Raw genomic sequence first — 19322 nt, forward strand, 5'->3', positions numbered from 1 at the left:
CTTTATAGATATGGACGTAAAACAGTCTTGGTTCTTGGTTAAAAGCAAGAAGAAGAAAAAAAACTATAGTTAGCTTTTTTTTTACGTAAATATGTCTAGTACGATGCTAGTCTGTCAGTCAATGTGGCCGCCGCCATATGTAAACAGAGCTTTTCCGGTGAAAATCCCTGTGAATAAATGCTTAAATCCCTTAAATTCTTCATAGATATGGACGTAAAACAGTCTCGATTCTTAGTTAAAAGCAAAAAAAAAACAAAAAACGTGCAGGTAGCATTTATTTTACGTAAATATTGCGAACTATGAGGCTAGTCAGTAAGGAAATTAGCGGCCGCCATATGTAAAAAAGAGCTTTTTCCGTTGAAAATCCATGTGAATAAATGCTTGAATCCCTGAATTCTTTATAGATATGGAAGTAAAACAGTCTCGAGTCTTGGTTGAAAGCAAAAAAACTTGCAGTTAACGGTTATTTTACGTAAATATTGCAAAGTATAATGCCAATGCTGTAGCGGCTGATTTCTCCCATTGATTTTTTTCACAACGTTTCAAAATGCATGCATGGTACGAAAAATATAATAATTACCTTGAATTATAGAACAAATCACTCCAGAGACAATGTTTCCTGTATGTATGCAGTACAGCTTTCAGACTTTTTCAACCTAAATCTGGCGTTGGATCCCTGTAGGCATTGTGCAATGGCTGACGGTTGTGACCCGTCAATACAATTATTAAGTCTATGGTACTAAATATTATAGATTTTTAAATCAATGGCAATATGTTATGTGTTTCTTATAACATATTCTAGTAAAAGACAATATTTGTGGCTTATTAGAGCCTACAAATGTTTAAGTCTGAGGTTCCCTTTAATGTGTTTTAATGGAAAATACAATACAACCACGATCTGTGACTCACTCTTTCGCAATATGAGTTTGTTAAATCATTACATTATTATCTTAGATTGTCTTCATGATCTGTGACTCACTCTTTCGCAATATGAGTTTGTGGAATCATTACATTATTATCTTAGATTATCAAAATTAGATTATGTCCACTTAACTTTTTTGTCATTTCCATGCCAGCAGTCTCAGTACCTTTCCCCTCTGAGTAGAACTGGGCAATAGGGATGGGCGATATGGCCTTAAGTACGTATCACGGTAAATTGAGCAAATTTACCTCGATAACAATAAATGACGATAAATTTGCCCAAGCGGACTGTTATATAATTTGAAAATCTAAATCAAACCATATTATTTACCAGCTTTCAATTTAACATATTTAATAATTGTACATGCAGTCTAAACAGTAAGTATATAAAAATTTCTTGTAAACAATAAGCATTCATGTATGAACATTTATAACAGCTTGAATGACTTGAACAATGTACAACATTATAAAAATCAATACAACGACTGCGCAAACATGTCATTGTAACACAAATGACTTAGAGCTTGAACAGTACACTTCAAACGGACAACTTGTTGTTAATGGCTGCTGTGACATAATTACTCAACACAAGTGTTTACTTCCAGGTTTCTGGTTTTTTTCCCAGAGCATTTTTTAATACATGCACGCAACCATGCACCCCCCCCCCCCCACACACACACACACACACGCTTATATTCACATGGTTATGAACGTCAAATATGTTGGGCTTGCTATTTGGCAATAGCTAACTAGTTATAATTTCAGAAAATTGTTTGGAGTTGCAAGTGATACAATTAATTTAATTGTTTTCTGTTTTTCACTCATCTGTAAATATTTCAAAAATGTAAAAAAAAAAATGTTTGACAAGCATTATCGTAATCAGTATTTTTGTTGCAATATTGGATTATATCTCAATATGTTTCAGTCGCAATACCAAGCCCTACTTCTGAGTGAGAAGAACTGAGAAGTGAGAAACCATACAAATAATGACAGAAATAATGCATTTTTATGTGTTTATTGTGTGTCGGTTGAATTTACGGAAGTCACATTTATCATAACTGTCGGACTATAAATCGCACTTGATTAAAAGACGTACCCCACCAAATTTTACAAATACATTGTAAAATTAAGATATTTATATTTTAGATGCAGTGGCAACAATGATGCCCGTTACCAAGAGGCCTAAGTGGGCTCATGAACATCGCCTGAGAGGATGGCTCAATGGAGATGGAGCTGACAGAGGTCGAGACAGTTTGACAGTGCAGTGTGAAAACGGACGCCTCAGTGTGGCAGTGGACCAACACACCCTGCAGGTCTTCAACCCAGGGTTTCTCAAATAATCCTCTTGTATTGTTTGTCATGTTTTTTAAACCCATGCACCAGTAAAACAGACATGCTCAACCAATTATTTAGATTTGGGCCAAATTTGGGCTTTGAAATGATATTAATCGTGAATCCCAGGATGGTCTGACAAAAGTACAAAAAAAAAAAAAAAAAAACTAAATCCTAAATTTACCAAAGACATTTCCAATATTAGTCAGCAAATCAAATAATTATTTGATTTATTGTTCAATTTTCCTTGCAGAATTTGTCCATGCATGTTTCTGCTGTAACTTTGCGGGACCCGGCATGCCAGGCTCAGTTCAATGGGAGTCATTTCCTCTTGGTGTTCCCAGTCATTTCCTGCGGGACCGAGGGACAGCTTCTGGGTACTAAATGGGTGCAGTACAAAAACAGAGTGAGTCACACAAAACAGGCAGATTATTACTATTAGAGATTATTACAGATTATTACATACTAGTACTACTGTATTATTATTATAATGTCCTGTGTCTCCTCTCTCATCACTGGCCAGGTGCTGTTATGGAAAAGCAAGACTCACATCATGTTGCCACACAACAAGACTGATTGGACATCAGGAAGTTCACTTGGCATCCATGTGAGACAAATGCTTGTTATTTTTTTGTCTCTATCATTTCTTCATATGGGGCCCCAAAGTGGCCACATGGGACATCCAAAACTGTTTTTAGTGTATTTATATACACCATAATTTTTACACTAAAAGGTGCACTTGACTGTAAGCCGCCATCCACTAAATTTGACACGAAAACAACATTTGTTCATAGATAAGCTGCACTGGCCTATAAACCGCAGCTGTCCTCACTGTATTATGGGATATTTAGACCAAAAGATATTATCCAGTACCACTTTTTTTTGACAGCGACATCATACGACTGTCAGAAGACCAAATGAACCAAACTTTAAACCAACTGACTGCAAGGCTTCATTGCTTCAAGAAGCTTCATTTTGCCATCACTGCTCCCATAAGGGAGACTATCAACGTCTGCTGCCACCTGCTGTTAACACTGTTGCTGTCCAACATGCCTCCTAGCTTGCGTACCAGCGCTACAGATGGAATTAACAATCAAAATTCATGTTCTTTGCTAATTATTTCTTCAGTTACTGTTCCAGTTGTTTCATTAATTGCTAGTTATGGTATTTGGTAACATTATTTGACAGTGACACCATAAGACTGTCATTAGAAAGTCATAATTATGACATGACGCTGTCATGAGCATTAATGAATGCTTATAACAAGAGTCATTCTGTCACGGCAAAGTTGGCAAAGTTGATGTGGACCAAAGTGCGACCAGAAAACTGAAGTGGAGGGAAGGGTTTTTAATGAACAATGGCTCAGGCGGTGGCTGTGGCTCAGGCTGTGGCTGTGGCTGCGAGGGCTTGATGGGTGGTTTTCCTGATGGCAAAAAACAGGAATTACTTAATAGTTCGTTAGACGATTGTCAAATACTACAAGCGTAGTTGGCCGATGTACCACTGGCGTCTGGCAGAATCATCTGGCACCTGCTTGCTGGCCAGGCCGCTCCTTAAAAGCAGTGTTGATTGTGATGAGCTGCAGGTGCACTCCCAGGTCTGCCAAGGTTGAGCTCATGCCACATAAAACAGGAAGTGTAACAACAATAAAAGCCAGTAGAGGGGAGTGTGGGCTAGGACCACCACAGTACCCCCCCCCCTCAACGGACGCCACCGGGTGGCCTGCCCGGCTTTCCAGGGTTGGCGGCATAGACGTCCCGCAAGAGGGACGGGTCCAGAATGAGGCTACGGGAAATCCATGACCTCTCCTCAGGGCCATAGCCCACCCAGTCCACCAGGAACTGGAATCCACGGCCGCGAGGCCGGACATCAAGAATCCTTGATACTGCAAAAGCGGGGTGGCCATCAATGAGAAGGGGCGGGGGAGGTGCAACGGCAGGAGGACATAGGTCACTGGAGGAAACTGGCTTGAGAAGGGAAACGTGAAAGGTGGGGTAGACATTCATGGATGCCAGGAGGTCCAACCGAACGGCAGATGGGTTGATGATCTTTGCTATTTTGTACGGGCCCACAAAGCGGCGGGCCAGTTTTCGTGACTCTACCTGCAGGGGGAGGTCCCGGGCGGACAACCAGACCTCCTGTCCTACCTTGTATTCTGGGGCTGTTGAACGATGTAGATCGGCCAGTCTCGTTTTTCTCGGCGGTACGAGCGAGGGCAGCCCTTACAGTCTTCCAGATTTCCCTAATCCTGCTGACATGGTCCTTCACAGTAGGAACGGCTATCTCCTTTTCCTGCTCTGGGAACAATGGAGGCTCAAATCCATTACAAGCCATGAAAGGGGACATACCAGTGGCCGAGCAGATGAGCGAATTATGGGCATACTCAACCCATGGAAAGAAAGTGCTCCAGGAGACCGGATGGTGGGCGGTAACACAACGTAGAGCAGCTTCTAGGTCCTGGTTTGCCCTTTCTGTCTGGCCGTTGGTCTGGGGATGGTATCCCAAAGAGAGACTGGCTGTAGCCCCCACCGCCTTGCAGAACTCTTTCCACACCACCGAGGAGAACTGGGGACCACGGTCTGAAACGATGTCTAAGGGGATGCCATGAAGCCTGAAAACATGCTTGACCAAGAGATTTGCGGTTTCAAGTAGTGAACAGACTTGGAAAAACGATCGATAATGGTAAGTATAACTGTGTTACCTTCAGAGGGAGGCAGACCGGTTACAAAATCAACTGCGATGTGGGACCAAGGTTGACTGGAAACAGGGAGAGGGTGTAACAGACCAGTGGGTGGCTGATGGGAGGCCTTCCCTCGAGCACAGACAGTGCAGGCATTGACAAAGTTGCGGGTATCTTTGGCCATACCAGGCCACCAGAACGATTGTTGGAGGAAACAGAGGGTCCTATGGATACCAGGGTGGCAGGTTAGCTTGGACGAATGGCCCCATTCCAGGACTTGAGACCGCACGCCAGATGGGACATATAGGCAGTTTGGGGGACCGTTTCCTGGATCCGGATCAGCCTTTTGAGCTTCCCTGACCAGTGATGTGATCTCCCATCTAGCTGCACCGACCACGCAGGCCGAGGGGAGAATGGGCCCAGGGTCTTCCGTGTCCAGATTGGGAGAATGTAACCGTGATAGTGCATCAACTTTACCATTGCGTGAACCTGGGCGGTATGAAAGTGTAAAATTGAACCGGGCAAGAAACAGTGACCAGCGGGCTTGTCGGGGGTTAAGACGCTGTGCGGATTGGATGTAGGAGAGGTTCTTGTGATCTGTCCAGATTAAGAATGGGATCTTAGCACTTTCCAGCCAGTGACGCCATTCTTGCAGGGCCAAAACAACCGCCAGCAATTCACGGTTGCCCACATCATAATTTCTCTCGGCAGGGCTCAGCCGCCGGGAAAAAAAGGCACATGGATGTAATTTCTGGGTAGTGGGATCCCGCTGGGACAAAATAGCCCCTACTCCAGCGTCGGATGCATCCACTTCCACCACAAATTGGCGTGTGGTGTCTGGGTGTTTGAGGATAGGGGCAGAGGTGAAGAGGGACTTCAAACGTGAAAAGGCGTTACCTGCGGCTTCAGACCAGGTAAAGGGGTGTTTGGTGGAAGTGAGTTGGGTCAGAGGGAGTGCCACCTTGCTGTAGTCCCTAATGAAGCGACGATAGAAATTGGCAAAACCCAAGAATCTCTGTAGTTCTTTGCGGGTACTGGGAGTAGGCCAGTCAACGACTGCCTTTATCTTTATCGGGTCTGGTTGGAGTTGGCCCTGGGCGATGATGTAGCCCAAAAAGCTCACTGATGACACGTGGAACTCGCACTTCACCGGTTTAACGAAAGGCCGGTTCTCCAAAAATCGCTGCAGGACCATCCTGACGTGATGGCGATGGTCCTTTAGGGAACGAGAAAACACAAGTGTATCGTCAAGGTAAATAAACACAAAGCGATTCAGAACGTCTCTGAACAGGTCGTTCATGAGTCTTTGAAAGACAGCGGGGACATTTGTTAGACCAAAGGGCATTACTAGGTATTCAAAATGACCAAGGGGAGTGTTGAACGCAGTCTTCCATTCGTCCCCCTCACGGATTCGGACGAGGTGATATGCAGTTCGAAGATCCAGCTTGGTAAAGAACCTGGCATGACTGAAGGGCTCAAAAGAAGGGTCAATTAGAGGCAAAGGGTACTTATCCTTTATTGTTATTTGGTTTAGGCTGTGGTAATCAATGCAGGGGCAGAGAGTGGAATCCTTTTTCTCCACAAAGAAAAAACCGGCACCGACCGGAGAGGAGGAGGGGCGTATGATACCAGAAGCCAAAGAGTCTCTGATGTATTCTTCCACGGCTGCTCTTTCAGGACCGGATATGTTGTAGAGTCTGCTCGATGGAAGGGGAGCCCCTGGCAGGAGATCAATTGCACAGTCATAGGGGCGATGGGGAGGCAGAGTGTGGGCGAGGTCCTTGCTGAACATTGTAGCCAGGTCATGGTATTCAGGGGGTACATTGGTGAGGTCAGGAGGCACTGGCAGATAGGTTGGCATTCTTACCGGTCTACAAATTGGGTGCGCCGAGCCAAGACATTCCAAGTGGCAGCGATTGCTCCATCCCACGATCTTTCCCTCCGTCCAATTGATGTTTGGGTTGTGGTGTTTAAGCCAGGGGAAACCAAGGACGACATGTGCTACTGGTGAGGAGATAATAAACAATTGTATTAATTCATGAGGATTTCCCGAGACCTTGAGCATGAGAGGGATGGTGCGATGGGTTACCGAAAACAGCTTTCTACCGTCCACGGCTTCTACTACTTTCGGGGGCCCTGAGGGGTTCGAGAGGGATTTTGGCTTTGTTTGCAAAGCTTTCGTCCATGAAACTGTCATCAGCACTTGAATCAATGAGAACCTGAAGTGGCTTAGCGTCCAAATCATGGGAGATGCTAGCAGGGAGTACGAGTCGTGACAGAAGGCGAGGATCTGAGGACTTTTGGCTTACTAGCGGGCTCTTTCCCTGGTGAGCCCTGTCTTTTGGCCGTGCTGAGCAGGAGATTGCATAGTGTCCGGTTTGTCTGCAGTAAGAGCAAGGGTTATATTGGCGGCGCTCGTCCGGAGCTAACTGGGTTCGCCCAAGGTGCGTGGGCTCCTCCAAAGGAGTGTCAGTGTCGGAGTAGCATCAGGGGGTGGGTTGACTGCACCAGCCGATGGTGACGTGAGTGGCGGGAATGGACGTGATTTGGTTGCTTTCTCGCGCCTACGTTCCCTGAGGCGATTATCTATTTTTATAGCTAGGGTAATTAGCTCTTCTAGGGTGGAAGGTTCATCCCGTGTTGCTAGTACGTCCTTGATATCGTCTGCCAAATTGCGTGAGAAAATTGAGACCAAGGCAAGCTCGTCCCAGCCACTTTCTGCGGCCAAAATACGAAACGCGATTGAAAAGTCTGCCACTGATTTAGAACCCTGCTGGAGGGAGAAAAGGCGGTTTCTGGCCTCTCTCCCACGAATAGGGTGATCAAATACCCTGCGGAGTTCCCCGGAAAAGGCCTCAAAAGTATTTAACATAGGTGAGCTTCTCTCCCAAAGTGCCGTCGCCCACTGACCAGCCTTTCCCCTTAACAGATTAATGCAAAAAGCAACCCTGGCGGCATCAGAGGCATAACTAGAAGGCTGCATATTAAACACTAGATTGCAATTGAGCAAAAAACGACTGCAAGAGCCCAACTCCCCTGAATAACATTCAGGGGTTGGAATGAATACATTCAGCTGAGGGGGGGTCGGTAGGCCACCTGTCGGACTACTCACGGATTCAGTAGAATCGGCCCTGGATGGGGGGAGAGCTGTGTCTTGACCTGCTGCAAGTCCATGGCAATTGTCCTGAGTGTTTCCCCAAGGCTACATAGCACCTGCTCATTCTTGCCCAACATGATTCCCTGGTGTCCGAGGGCCTCCTGGAAGGTGTCAGCGGTCGCTTGGTCCATTTTTAGTGGCCAGATGATTATGTCACGGCAAAGTTGGCAAAGTTGATGTGGACCAAAGTGCGACCAGAAAACTGAAGTGGAGTGAAGGGTTTTTATTGAAAAATGGCTCAGGCTGTGGCTCAGGCTGTGGTTGCGAGGGCTTGATGGGTGGTTTTCCTGATGGCAAAAAACAAGAATTACTTAATAGTTCATTAGACGATTGTCAAATACTACAAGCGTAGTTGGCCGATGTACCACTGGCGTCTGGCAGAATCATCTGGCACCTGCTTGCTGTCCAGGCCGCTCCTTAAAAGCAGTGTTGATTGTGATGAGCTGCAGGTGCATTCCCAGGTCTGCCAAGGTTGAGCTCATGCCACATAACACAGGAAGTGTAACAACAATAAAAGCCAGTAGAGGGGAGTGTGGGCTAGGACCACCACACATTCAGTGTTATCCGGCAAATTACCTCACTTTTGAATGGATGTAAAAGGAGCTGCACATAAATGAGTTAGTGACATTATTTGCCAGATGACGCTTAATGACATCTGTCATAAGCATTCAGTAACGCCAATGATACTGTCATGACATACTTATGATGGTCTTATGATGCCACTTTCAAATAAAGTGTTACCAATTAACCCAAATAAATGAACATATGTGATGCGACTATAAGCCGCAGGATTCAAAATGAAGGTAAAAAGTGGCGGCTTACAGTCCGAAAATTACACTATATTTATATAAAGTACATACTGATACATCAGCATTCACAGCCAGTCTTCCCAGTTTAGATTAATCGGACGTCTATCATTGACAATGAGTTAAAAATCCATTGAAATAAATAATAACAACAATTTTAGAGTGTTATTTTCGGCCACAACCAGAGTGTTTTTATTCATTTTATTTTTTTTTACTTTTGTTCTTAATTAACATTTTCTTAATTTGTAATATTATTTCCTTATTATTACACACATATATATGTACATATATATATATGTGTGTGTGTGTGTGTGTGTGTGTGTGTGTGTGTGTGTTTGCGTGGGTGTGTGTGTGTGTGGAGGAGTGTAGGAGTGTATAAAAATGTGTAATAGAAAATTAAACCACGAATGTAAACTGCGTGGTAGCCCAAGTAACACAAGTGGGCGATCTGTTGCACTTTCATTACTTTTTCGCCTGTCAAATTGTCGCCACTTCCAGGGGAGTGAAACTCACGAAACGGTTGCCTTGAGAGGCTCAAACTGTCTCGGCCATTGTGATGCACACGTCCACCTAGTTGTGGTTTTCACTTTCAGGAAATATTTGCAACACCAATCCATTTTTCTATTTGATTTTTTAAAAGTGGTGAGTGTGAAACTGAGCAAGGATTGTAACATCTCAAGTGAAGATGTTAGGCTTTAGTTGTTGTTTCCTCAAAATTTTTATCAATCACAACTCAGCGACTATATACTGTAATATACTAGTATACAGTGCTGCTCGAAAGTTTGTGAACCCCACAGCGATGGTCAGATTTTTTGTAAAAAAAACTAAAATAACCTTATTAAATGTTAAGTTATACCCAAATCCACAATACTGACATTCCAAATAATGGACTGAAACAAAAGAAATAGTTATATTGTCATTCTTTATTTAACAAAAGTGGTTGATTTAAGAAAAACTCAGATATCATGTGTGCAAAAGTATGTGAACCCCTTCAGTTAATAGGATATTGCGCCTCCTTTTGCAGAGATTACCTCAACCAAACGGTTTCTGTAGTGACTAATCAGCCTCTCACATCTACTTTGGGGGATTTTTGCCCATTCTTCCTTGCAGAACGCAGTCAGTTGAGAGAGGTTTGATGGGCGTCTGGCATGAACTGCTCGCTTCAGGTCCCGCCACAGCATTTCAATGGGATTTAGGTCAGGACTTTGACTGGGCCAGTCCAGAACACGAATCTTCTTCTTTTTCAGCCATTCCTTGGTTGTATTGCTGGAATGCTTTGGATCATTATCATGTTGCATGATCCACCTTCTGCCAAGCTTTAACTTCAAAACAGATGGCGTCAGGTTATGTTCTAGGATTTGACAATATTCCTCAGAATTCATGATTCCCTGGACTATGTGGAGTTGTCCAGGTCCTGAGGATGAAAAGCAAGCCCAGATCTTGACATTCCCACCTCCATGCTTCACTGTTGGGAGAAGGTTCTTTTGGTGGTATGCAGTGTTGACTTTTCGCCAGACATGGCGGTTTTGGTTGTGACCAAACAGTTCAATTTTGCACCTACATCAGTTGATGAAAACTCTTTTTAATTTAGTCTCGACAACACAACTGTTAAAAAAACAAAAAAAAAACTACTGAATTGATTGATTAGGGAATCAGGTTGAAATAATAGAAAATTCCAAAATGTTGAGGGGGTTCACAAACTTTTGAGCAGCACTGCATATGCATATACACATAGATGCAAACACTGTATGGCTGTCATAGAACCCTATTTTTAAATATGCTGGGTGTTTTGGCTCTCTCAGTCAAAAAGGTTCCCAACCCATGCTGCTCATTTGATATCTCATTTGATATATATATATATATATATATATATATATATATATATATATATATGCATTAGGAATGTCAAACGATTAAAATTTTTAATCGAGTTAATTACAGCTTAAAAATTAATTAATCGTAATTAATCGCAATTAATCGCAATTCAAACCATCTATAAAATATGCCATATTTTTCTGTAAATTATATATATATTCTGTAAAATAAATTGTTGGAATGGAAAGATAAGACACAAGATGGATATAAACATTCAACATACGGTACATAAGGACTGTAGTGGGCATTTCACTCTACTGTCATTTAAATCTGTCTATGCTGTGCTCACTCCGAAGCGTCTACTTTTTCCAAAGCTAGACAGCTAGTGAACGACGCCTTAATAATCAGACTTCTTCCTTTTTCATCTGATTTATAAATAAAATGGCCTCTTTAGACCATTGTAAAACTCCCAAAAAAAGTACACAAGCGTTGCATTAGCAACAACGTTAGCTTAGCACGCTATACAGGTTCACTAAACATAAACAAAAAGCGTCTCATACAAAAAATATAACATTTCGCTTACTAACATAATATGTACATTCTTTACAACAACCATACTTACGGACAAATCTTGTCCAAGGATCATATAAGCACAACATTACAACGTAGGCGTCAGCCTGAGACGTCGTGCAGCCATATTGAACTGGCAAGAACACAATAAACCATGTCGCAAAGCGACCACAAGAGTTCGCTGTTAGACAGCACAAAAAGCCTTGCTGTAAAACTTACCAAAAGGCAGAATACTGTCTGAGCGGGACATATGCGTTAATTGCGTCAAATATTTTAACGTGATTAATTTAAAAAATTAATTACCGCGTGTTAACGCGATAATTTTGACAGCCGTAATATATATATATATATGTATGTGTATATGTATGTGTATATATATATATATATATATATATATATGTATATATATATATATACAGTGCCTTGCAAAAGTATTCGGCCCCCTTGAATCTTGCAACCTTTCGCCACATTTCAGGCTTCAAACATAAAGATATGAAATTGAATTTTTTTGTCAAGAATCAACAACAAGTGGGACACAATCGTGAAGTGGAACAACATTTATTGGATATTTTAAACTTTTTTAACAGATAAAAAACTGAAAAGTGGGGCGTGCAATATTATTCGGCCCCTTTACTTTCAGTGCAGCGAACTCACTCCAGAAGTTCAGTGAGGATCTCTGAATGATCCAATGTTGTCCTAAATGACCGATGATGATAAATAGAATCCACCTGTGTGTAATCAAGTCTCCGTATAAATGCACCTGCTCTGTGATAGTCTCAGGGTTCTGTTTAAAGTGCAGAGAGCATTATGAAAACCAAGGAACACACCAGGCAGGTCCGAGATACTGTTGTGGAGAAGTTTAAAGCCGGATTTGGATACAAAAAGATTTCCCAAGCTTTAAACATCTCAAGGAGCACTGTGCAAGCCATCATATTGAAATGGAAGGCGCATCAGACCACTGCAAATCTACCAAGACCCGGCCGTCCTTCCAAACTTTCTTCTCAAACAAGGAGAAAACTGATCAGAGATGTAGCCAAGAGGCCCATGATCACTCTGGATGAACTGCAGAGATCTACAGCTGAGGTGGGAGAGTCTGTCCATAGGACAACAATCAGTCGTACACTGCACAAATCTGGCCTTTATGGAAGAGTGGCAAGAAAAAAGCCATTTCTCAAAGATATCCATAAAAAGTCTCGTTTAAAGTTTGCCACAAGCCACCTGGGAGACACACCAAACATGTGGAAGAAGGTGCTCTGGTCAGATGAAACCAAAATTGAACTTTTTGGCCACAATGCAAAACTATGTTTGGCGTAAAAGCAACACAGCTCATCACCCTGAACACACCATCCCCACTGTCAAACATGGTGGTGGCAGCATCATGGTTTGGGCCTGCTTTTCTTCAGCAGGGACAGGGAAGATGGTTAAAATTGACGGGAAGATGGATGCAGCCAAATACAGGAACATTCTGGAAGAAAACCTGTTGGTATCTGCACAAGACCTGAGACTGGGTTGGAGATTTATCTTCCAACAGGACAATGATCCAAAACATAAAGCCAAATCTACAATGGAATGGTTCAAAAATAAACGTATCCAGGTGTTAGAATGGCCAAGTCAAAGTCCAGACCTGAATCCAATCGAGAATCTGTGGAAAGCGCTGAAGACTGCTGTTCACAAACACTCTCCATCTAACCTCACTGAGCTCGAGCTGTTTTGCAAGGAAGAATGGGCAAGAATGTCAGTCTCTCGATGTGCAAAACTGATAGAAACATACCCCAAGCGACTTGCAGCTGGAATTGGAGCAAAAGGTGGCGCTGCAAAGTATTAACGCAAGGGGGCCAAATAATATTGCACGCCCCACTTTTCAGTTTTTTATTTGTTAAAAAAGTTTAAATTATCCAATAAATTTTTTTCCACTTCACGATTGTGTCCCACTTATTGTTGATTCTTGACAAAAAAATTCAATTTCATATCTTTATGTTTGAAGCCTGAAATGTGGCGAAAGGTTGCAAGATTCAAGGGGGCCGAATACTTTTGCAAGGCACTGTATATATGTATGTGTATATGTATGTGTATATATATTAGGGCTGTCAAAATTATCCTGTTAACAGGCGTTAATTAATTTTTTTAATTAATCACGTTAAAATATTTGACGCAATTAACGCATGCACTAAATGACCCGTTCGCACATTGCCTCAAACGGATTACAATGAGGCCGTTTATGGACATTAAGAGTGAAGACAATGCATCCGGCCGCTTGGGGGCAGCGCCGTTCCATACTCAGGTTATTTCTTCTAAACTTGGGAGAATTAGTAGTTGTGAGACGTTTATGTTGTATTCACAATGCAATGCAAATTGCTATTTGTGCTCCACACATATTTCAGTAAGTTTTCTTTCTTTTAGTGGCAATGATGTATCTCTTGTTGTATTTTGGGTAAGATATGTACAGATATATGTTATACAGTAAAGGCGAGTGGACACAGGCGTTCTTTGGACCGCGCCGTTTATTGACATAAATTTGTTGTGAAGGAGTTGCCGAAGCTTAAGTATCGTTTAGTGAAAGCACAACAAAAATAATATTCCTATCTCTCCAAAAAAAAAATAATGTTCACAAAAAGAAAAGCACTTCAGTCTATAGTAATGAGGCCCTATTCTGACACACAGTTAAACAACAATGCAAAATGAACTGGCATTCCATATCAAAATAGCTATGCAAAATACACATAAAACTTACTCAGACTTTGGTCACTCTATTCTTATTATTGTTATGTTTATTCTTTTTATTATATTAACTCTACTTTTGATTGAAAATTTTACAAATTTTATTAAAACAAAAACATGAAAAGGGGTTTTATTATAAAATTACTATAACTTGTAACTATAACAATTATCTTTTAAGAACTACAAGTCTTTCTATCCGTGGATCACTTTAACAGAAAGAATGTTAATAATGGCATTTGTGGATTATTGTTACATTAAACAAATTCAGTACTTATGTACAGTATGTTGTATGTATATATCCGTCGTGTGTCTTTCCATTCCAACAATAATTTACAGAAAAATATGGCATATTTTAGAGAATGTTTGAATTGCGATTAATTACGATTAATTTTTAAGCTGTAATTAACTCGATTAAAAATTTTAATTGTTTGACAGCCTTAATATATATATGTGTGTGTGTGTGTGTGTGTGTGTGTGTGTGTGTGTGTGTGTGTGTGTGTGTGTGTGTGTGTGTGTGTGTGTGTGTGTGTGTGTGTGTGTGTGTGTGGAGGAGATTCAAGTATCTTGTTCACGAGTGATCAATCACAGGGTGATTCAAAAAGAATGTGCCAATAAAATTGCGATACATTAAAAAAAAAAATTAAAAAACAAACAATAACGAGCTGGATACAAGTATTGTATATAACAAGTTTATATTTCATGCTTTACAAGTGCTCAATGTGACCACCACCAGCGGCATGGACAACATTAAGCCAATATCAAATGAACAGCCGGGGTCGGGGACCTTTTTGACTGAGAGAGCCAAAACACCCAGCATATTTAAAAATAGGGTTCTATGACAGCCATACAGAGTGTTTGCGTCTATGTATATATGCATATATACTAGTATATTACAGTATATAGTCGCTGAGTTGTGATTGATAAAAATTTTGAGGAAACAACAACTAAAGCCTAACATCTTCACTTGAGATGTTACAATCCTTGCTAGTTTCACACTCACCACTTGAAAAAAATCAAATAAAAAAAATGGATTGGTGTTGCAAATATTTCCTGAAAGTGGAAACCACAACTAGGTGGACGTGTGCATCACAATGGCCGAGACAGTTTGAGCCTCTCAAGGCAGCCGTTTCGTGAGTTTCACTCCCCTGGAAGTGGCGACAATTTGACAGGCAAAAAAGTAATGAAAGTGCAACCGATCGCCCACTTGTGTTACTTGGGCTACCAGTCAGTTCACATTCGTGGTTTAATTTTCTATTACACATTATAATACACTCCTATACTTCATAGCAAGGGGCCCCAAACTACAGCGCGCAGGCCGGATGCGGCCCACCTCCACATTTGGTCCGGCCCACTGAACAATACCAGAGAGCATTTTGAAATTTTTTTATTTTATTTTTTTTCCTCAATAGTGTTATTTATTTCCTGGCCTTTTTCTGTGAAGAAATCAGAGAGGGTTATTTGGTTATTATCTAATTAATAGTGTTATTATAATTATATTATATTATTATTTTTGTTTTATTTACTTTTGTTCCGTGAAGAATCCAGAAAGGGTTATTTGATTGTGGCTTTCTGAAAAACAATATTTTTTTTACATTTAGGCACTCCTGCAATCGTCACACTTTTTCTTTTACAAACTGACCCCGGCCCCTAATCAGAGAAGGGCGAAGTTATGTGGCCCTCACAGGAAAAAGTTTGGGGACCCCTGCTTTATAGCCACGCTAGTGGCTGAGCGGAGACTTAACACGCGAGGCAAGCTCTATAATGCCCATTTCCCTGCAATCCGCGACAGGAGGACAACCAATGGGCACCGATTTGAATCATATCATGGCGATGTATGTTTGAAATGTCCAAGATCAATGTATTAATGCGCCATCAGCTCGTCACAGCTCGTGTATGTCAAGCGAGCCAGCCAGTTCCACGTTTACGATTAGGGGTTGGCCGAGAGCCAGAATCACTCCTCAAAAGAGCCAGATATGGCTCGTGAGCCATAAGTTCCTGACCCCTGACCTACAGTATAGACCCTACCCACCGACGTCACAAAACCACGTGCTCGCTGTATGGTTCCGCCCCCTTGTCCGTCATTTTGTCTCTGTATTAGCATTGGTTTCAATTGATCGAGGAATTTAAAATGCATTTCATGGAAGACCTGGTGCTTTTGGATGCCGTAAACTCACTGGATGTGTTGCATAAAAGGCGTTATGTGGAAAAGCTTCGTTCTATACAGTCACCAGATCCATATTTGATGCCCAAATCGATGTTTTTCGAGCCACTGTCTTCGCCCTGTCTGCCTGACATCTGCTACGCTGATATTTACAACTATCTTTGTCCACACAAAATCAGCCTATTCTCACGAAAATTTGAAAAACTTCAAGAGCTTGGAGGCTTATAAATACTTCGTTGCTGGTTGGGTGAAACAGGTCCTCGTCCACGAAAATTCGGCAGGAATCTATCTTGTGCTTGGAAAGGTGAGTTAGGAAATTTTCAATTCAAAATCTTTTATTCTCGCTAACATCCACTGTCAAGTCTAATTTATTTCATGTCATTTGTCAATGCAGTTAGGGTTTTTATGTTTATATGGTTTAACGATAGCACTCTCACTACATACATACGTGTATGTTGTCGGCGATTAGCCTAGCAATGATCTTAATTGTGGTTATTTGTCAGCCCAAAACCCTCTAAGTATATCTTAAATGCATCTTACCGGATATAAAATGACTACTACATAGTCTGTGGTGATTTTTTGGTGCCCAGTTTTCACGTCGAATTGCAGCCGTCCATTTCGCTCTCCTCTTTGGATCCCTCGGAATACGGTAAAACTTCAAGTCTCTCCTTCCATCTTCTCTGTTAGTGCAACCAACAGTCACACACGCCTTCACCATTTTGATTATTAATGTTAAGGAGCAGAAAAACACGCCGTAAATAGGAGGAATGTACGTGGCCGTAACAGGTTAACACTATGTTTTGACGGACAATTGGGCGGTACCATTCAGGAGAGCGGAGTTGTGACGTCACGTGGGTAGGGTCTATACAGAGTATACTTATTATCAGGGGTGCACATAAGTGGTCCGCATGCGCGCATGCGTACTGGACGTAGACAAACGCGCTGGCCCTCACTGGCTTCCATACGCTTTTACGTACCGATGGCTGACCACTGTACTTGCGGCGGACACGAGAAAATAACTTCTCAAAATGTCAAAGACGCAGGCCCCACTGAGTAATTATTTCCGTGTTCCCCCACCCCCGTCAAAAGACAGACAGACAACAGAGACGTCAACGGAGCTACCGAAAAAAAGGACTTTTGCTGAAAAGTGGCTGCAGGAGGTACCATGGCTAGAAGCAAATGATGCTCGCACGGAAATGTGGTGCAACATTTGCCGTGAGAATCCCAATGTTGCGAATAAGAGCAGCGCACTTTATGTAGGGTCAAAGAATTTTAGACATCCAAACTTTGAAAAGCACGAAAAAAACCAGAGCATGTGGCAATTAAGCAAACTATCGATGTCAGACAGGACCCCACTCGCCCTATTGGACGAGTGGCGGAATAAAGTTATTGAACAACAGCGCCATGCACTGACAAACGTGTTTTTGCTCAGATTTCACAAAGCTAAACATGCACGTTCAATGAGCTCTTATGAGGAGGACATCCCACTTTTACAAAGGCTTGGAGTTAATGTGGGAGCCGCATATGAATGCCCTTTATTTTGAATTGGTGCTTTTATGTTTATTTCTTTACATTTCACGTCAAATAATGGCAATTTTGTTGTGCCAGTTGATGTTAATCAAGCGTTAATTGTTTATATAATTAATTAAAGGTAATTGGCTCTAAGTAAAGCTTGTCATAATTTTATCGCATCAGGCGGGTCGGCTCTCAAGCTAATGAGGACCAAGTCACATCTCCAGGTCCCCCTCTGAGAATCTGGGCAAAAAAAATATGTGCACCCCTGCTTATTATTATATAAAGACACATAAATGTATGTAACTCGTAAGTCAGTCATCATAATCAAGCCCTTGTGTCCACATTTGTATATTTTGGGTCAAGTAGGCCACATTCTAAGGCCACATGCCAGGTTTTTATAGGGCTCAAATTTTTGTTTGTTTGTTTGTTTTTTTAACTCCCAAAAAATAGTCCCTTTTTATACACAAATATTAAAAGTAGAACGAAAGTAACATTAAAAGAAAAAAGTGCAAAACACCAGTTTTAAATATATTTTACTCCCTGGTATTTGTGCACTGTTGTGAATTTAAATGATTTTATCACTAGTAGATGTCCAATATTCATTAATTCGCTCCTAGACCTCCCATTTCAAATAGATTAGACGTCTAAGCTCTGTCAATTGCAGCCAATGAGTTCATTCTCTTCTCCCAGTTCAGCTGTATGGACGACGTCACCAGCCTGCCTCAACTAGGTCATGATAATAATGTCAGTACTTCCCAGGCACCCTGGGCTTCCTATCCTGATCCTGGACAGTTACATTTTTCCGCACCCAGACACAAATCTGGACCTTTGCTACTTTTGAAGCTTTTCATCACTGAGAGCTACAAGCATCGACATGTCGGACCCTGTGTCATCGTAGCAGACCAGCGTGTTTACGTTGAGGTGGCTTTTTCATTTTATATTTCTTTCTCCTAATTTGATATTTTAGGCAAGGCAAGTTAAAATTTATTTGAATAGCAAAATTCAATTATCTCAAAGTGCTTTCTTTACATCACATAAAAATCAGCTAGACACAATTGAAAAAAATAGAAATTAAAAGTCTGTAAAAAATCACATTAAAATCAGCAAGACAATTGAAACAAACCCTGAAAAATAAACACAAATAAATGGATGAAAAGCAAAAGGGGCATTTATGAATACGCTGTAGTAAATAATAGCATTTTGTTCCTAATTCAAAGGAGGTAACTATTTAAGTAATCCTCAAATATTCAAGTAATTTACTCCAGAGGTGATGAGCATAATAACTGGATGCCGCTTCACTCTGCTTGGTTCTTCTTCTTAGAACACACAATAATAACAGTTCCAGATGACCTAAGGGGTCTAGATGCTTAGTAGGGGTCAAGAAAATCAAGCATGTATTTTGGTCCAGTGCCATTAAGGGTTTTATAGACAAGCAGTAACATTTCATTGTCTATCCTTTGACTCACAGGAAGTCAAAATAAAGACAACATGACCAGTGTAATATGGTCCAGTTTTCTTGTAAAGTATTTGTAAGGACTCTGGATTAGCGGCGGCATCCTGATTGATTTTTTGTTAAGACCTTTAAATATTCAATCTCAATAACCCAATCTTCTCCAATCTAAAAACGAATGCATTTAAATTTTTCAA

At 41.5% G+C, this 19322-nt stretch overlaps 1 protein-coding gene across 1 annotated transcript in view; it reads left to right on the forward strand.

The window, feature by feature from the left end:
* engl (endoglin, like) overlaps positions 1–19322 on the forward strand; it is a 37914-nt gene that overhangs the window by 12813 nt on the left and 5779 nt on the right. The window contains exons 9-12 of the mRNA XM_057817753.1: positions 2068–2234; positions 2507–2659; positions 2777–2860; positions 18366–18596. Of these exons, the coding sequence (XP_057673736.1) occupies positions 2068–2234; positions 2507–2659; positions 2777–2860; positions 18366–18596 (635 nt within the window). The remainder of the gene's footprint in view (positions 1–2067; positions 2235–2506; positions 2660–2776; positions 2861–18365; positions 18597–19322) is intronic.

Source organism: Corythoichthys intestinalis, chromosome 16, assembly GCF_030265065.1.
Source record: "Corythoichthys intestinalis isolate RoL2023-P3 chromosome 16, ASM3026506v1, whole genome shotgun sequence".
Lineage (NCBI taxonomy): Eukaryota > Metazoa > Chordata > Actinopteri > Syngnathiformes > Syngnathidae > Corythoichthys > Corythoichthys intestinalis.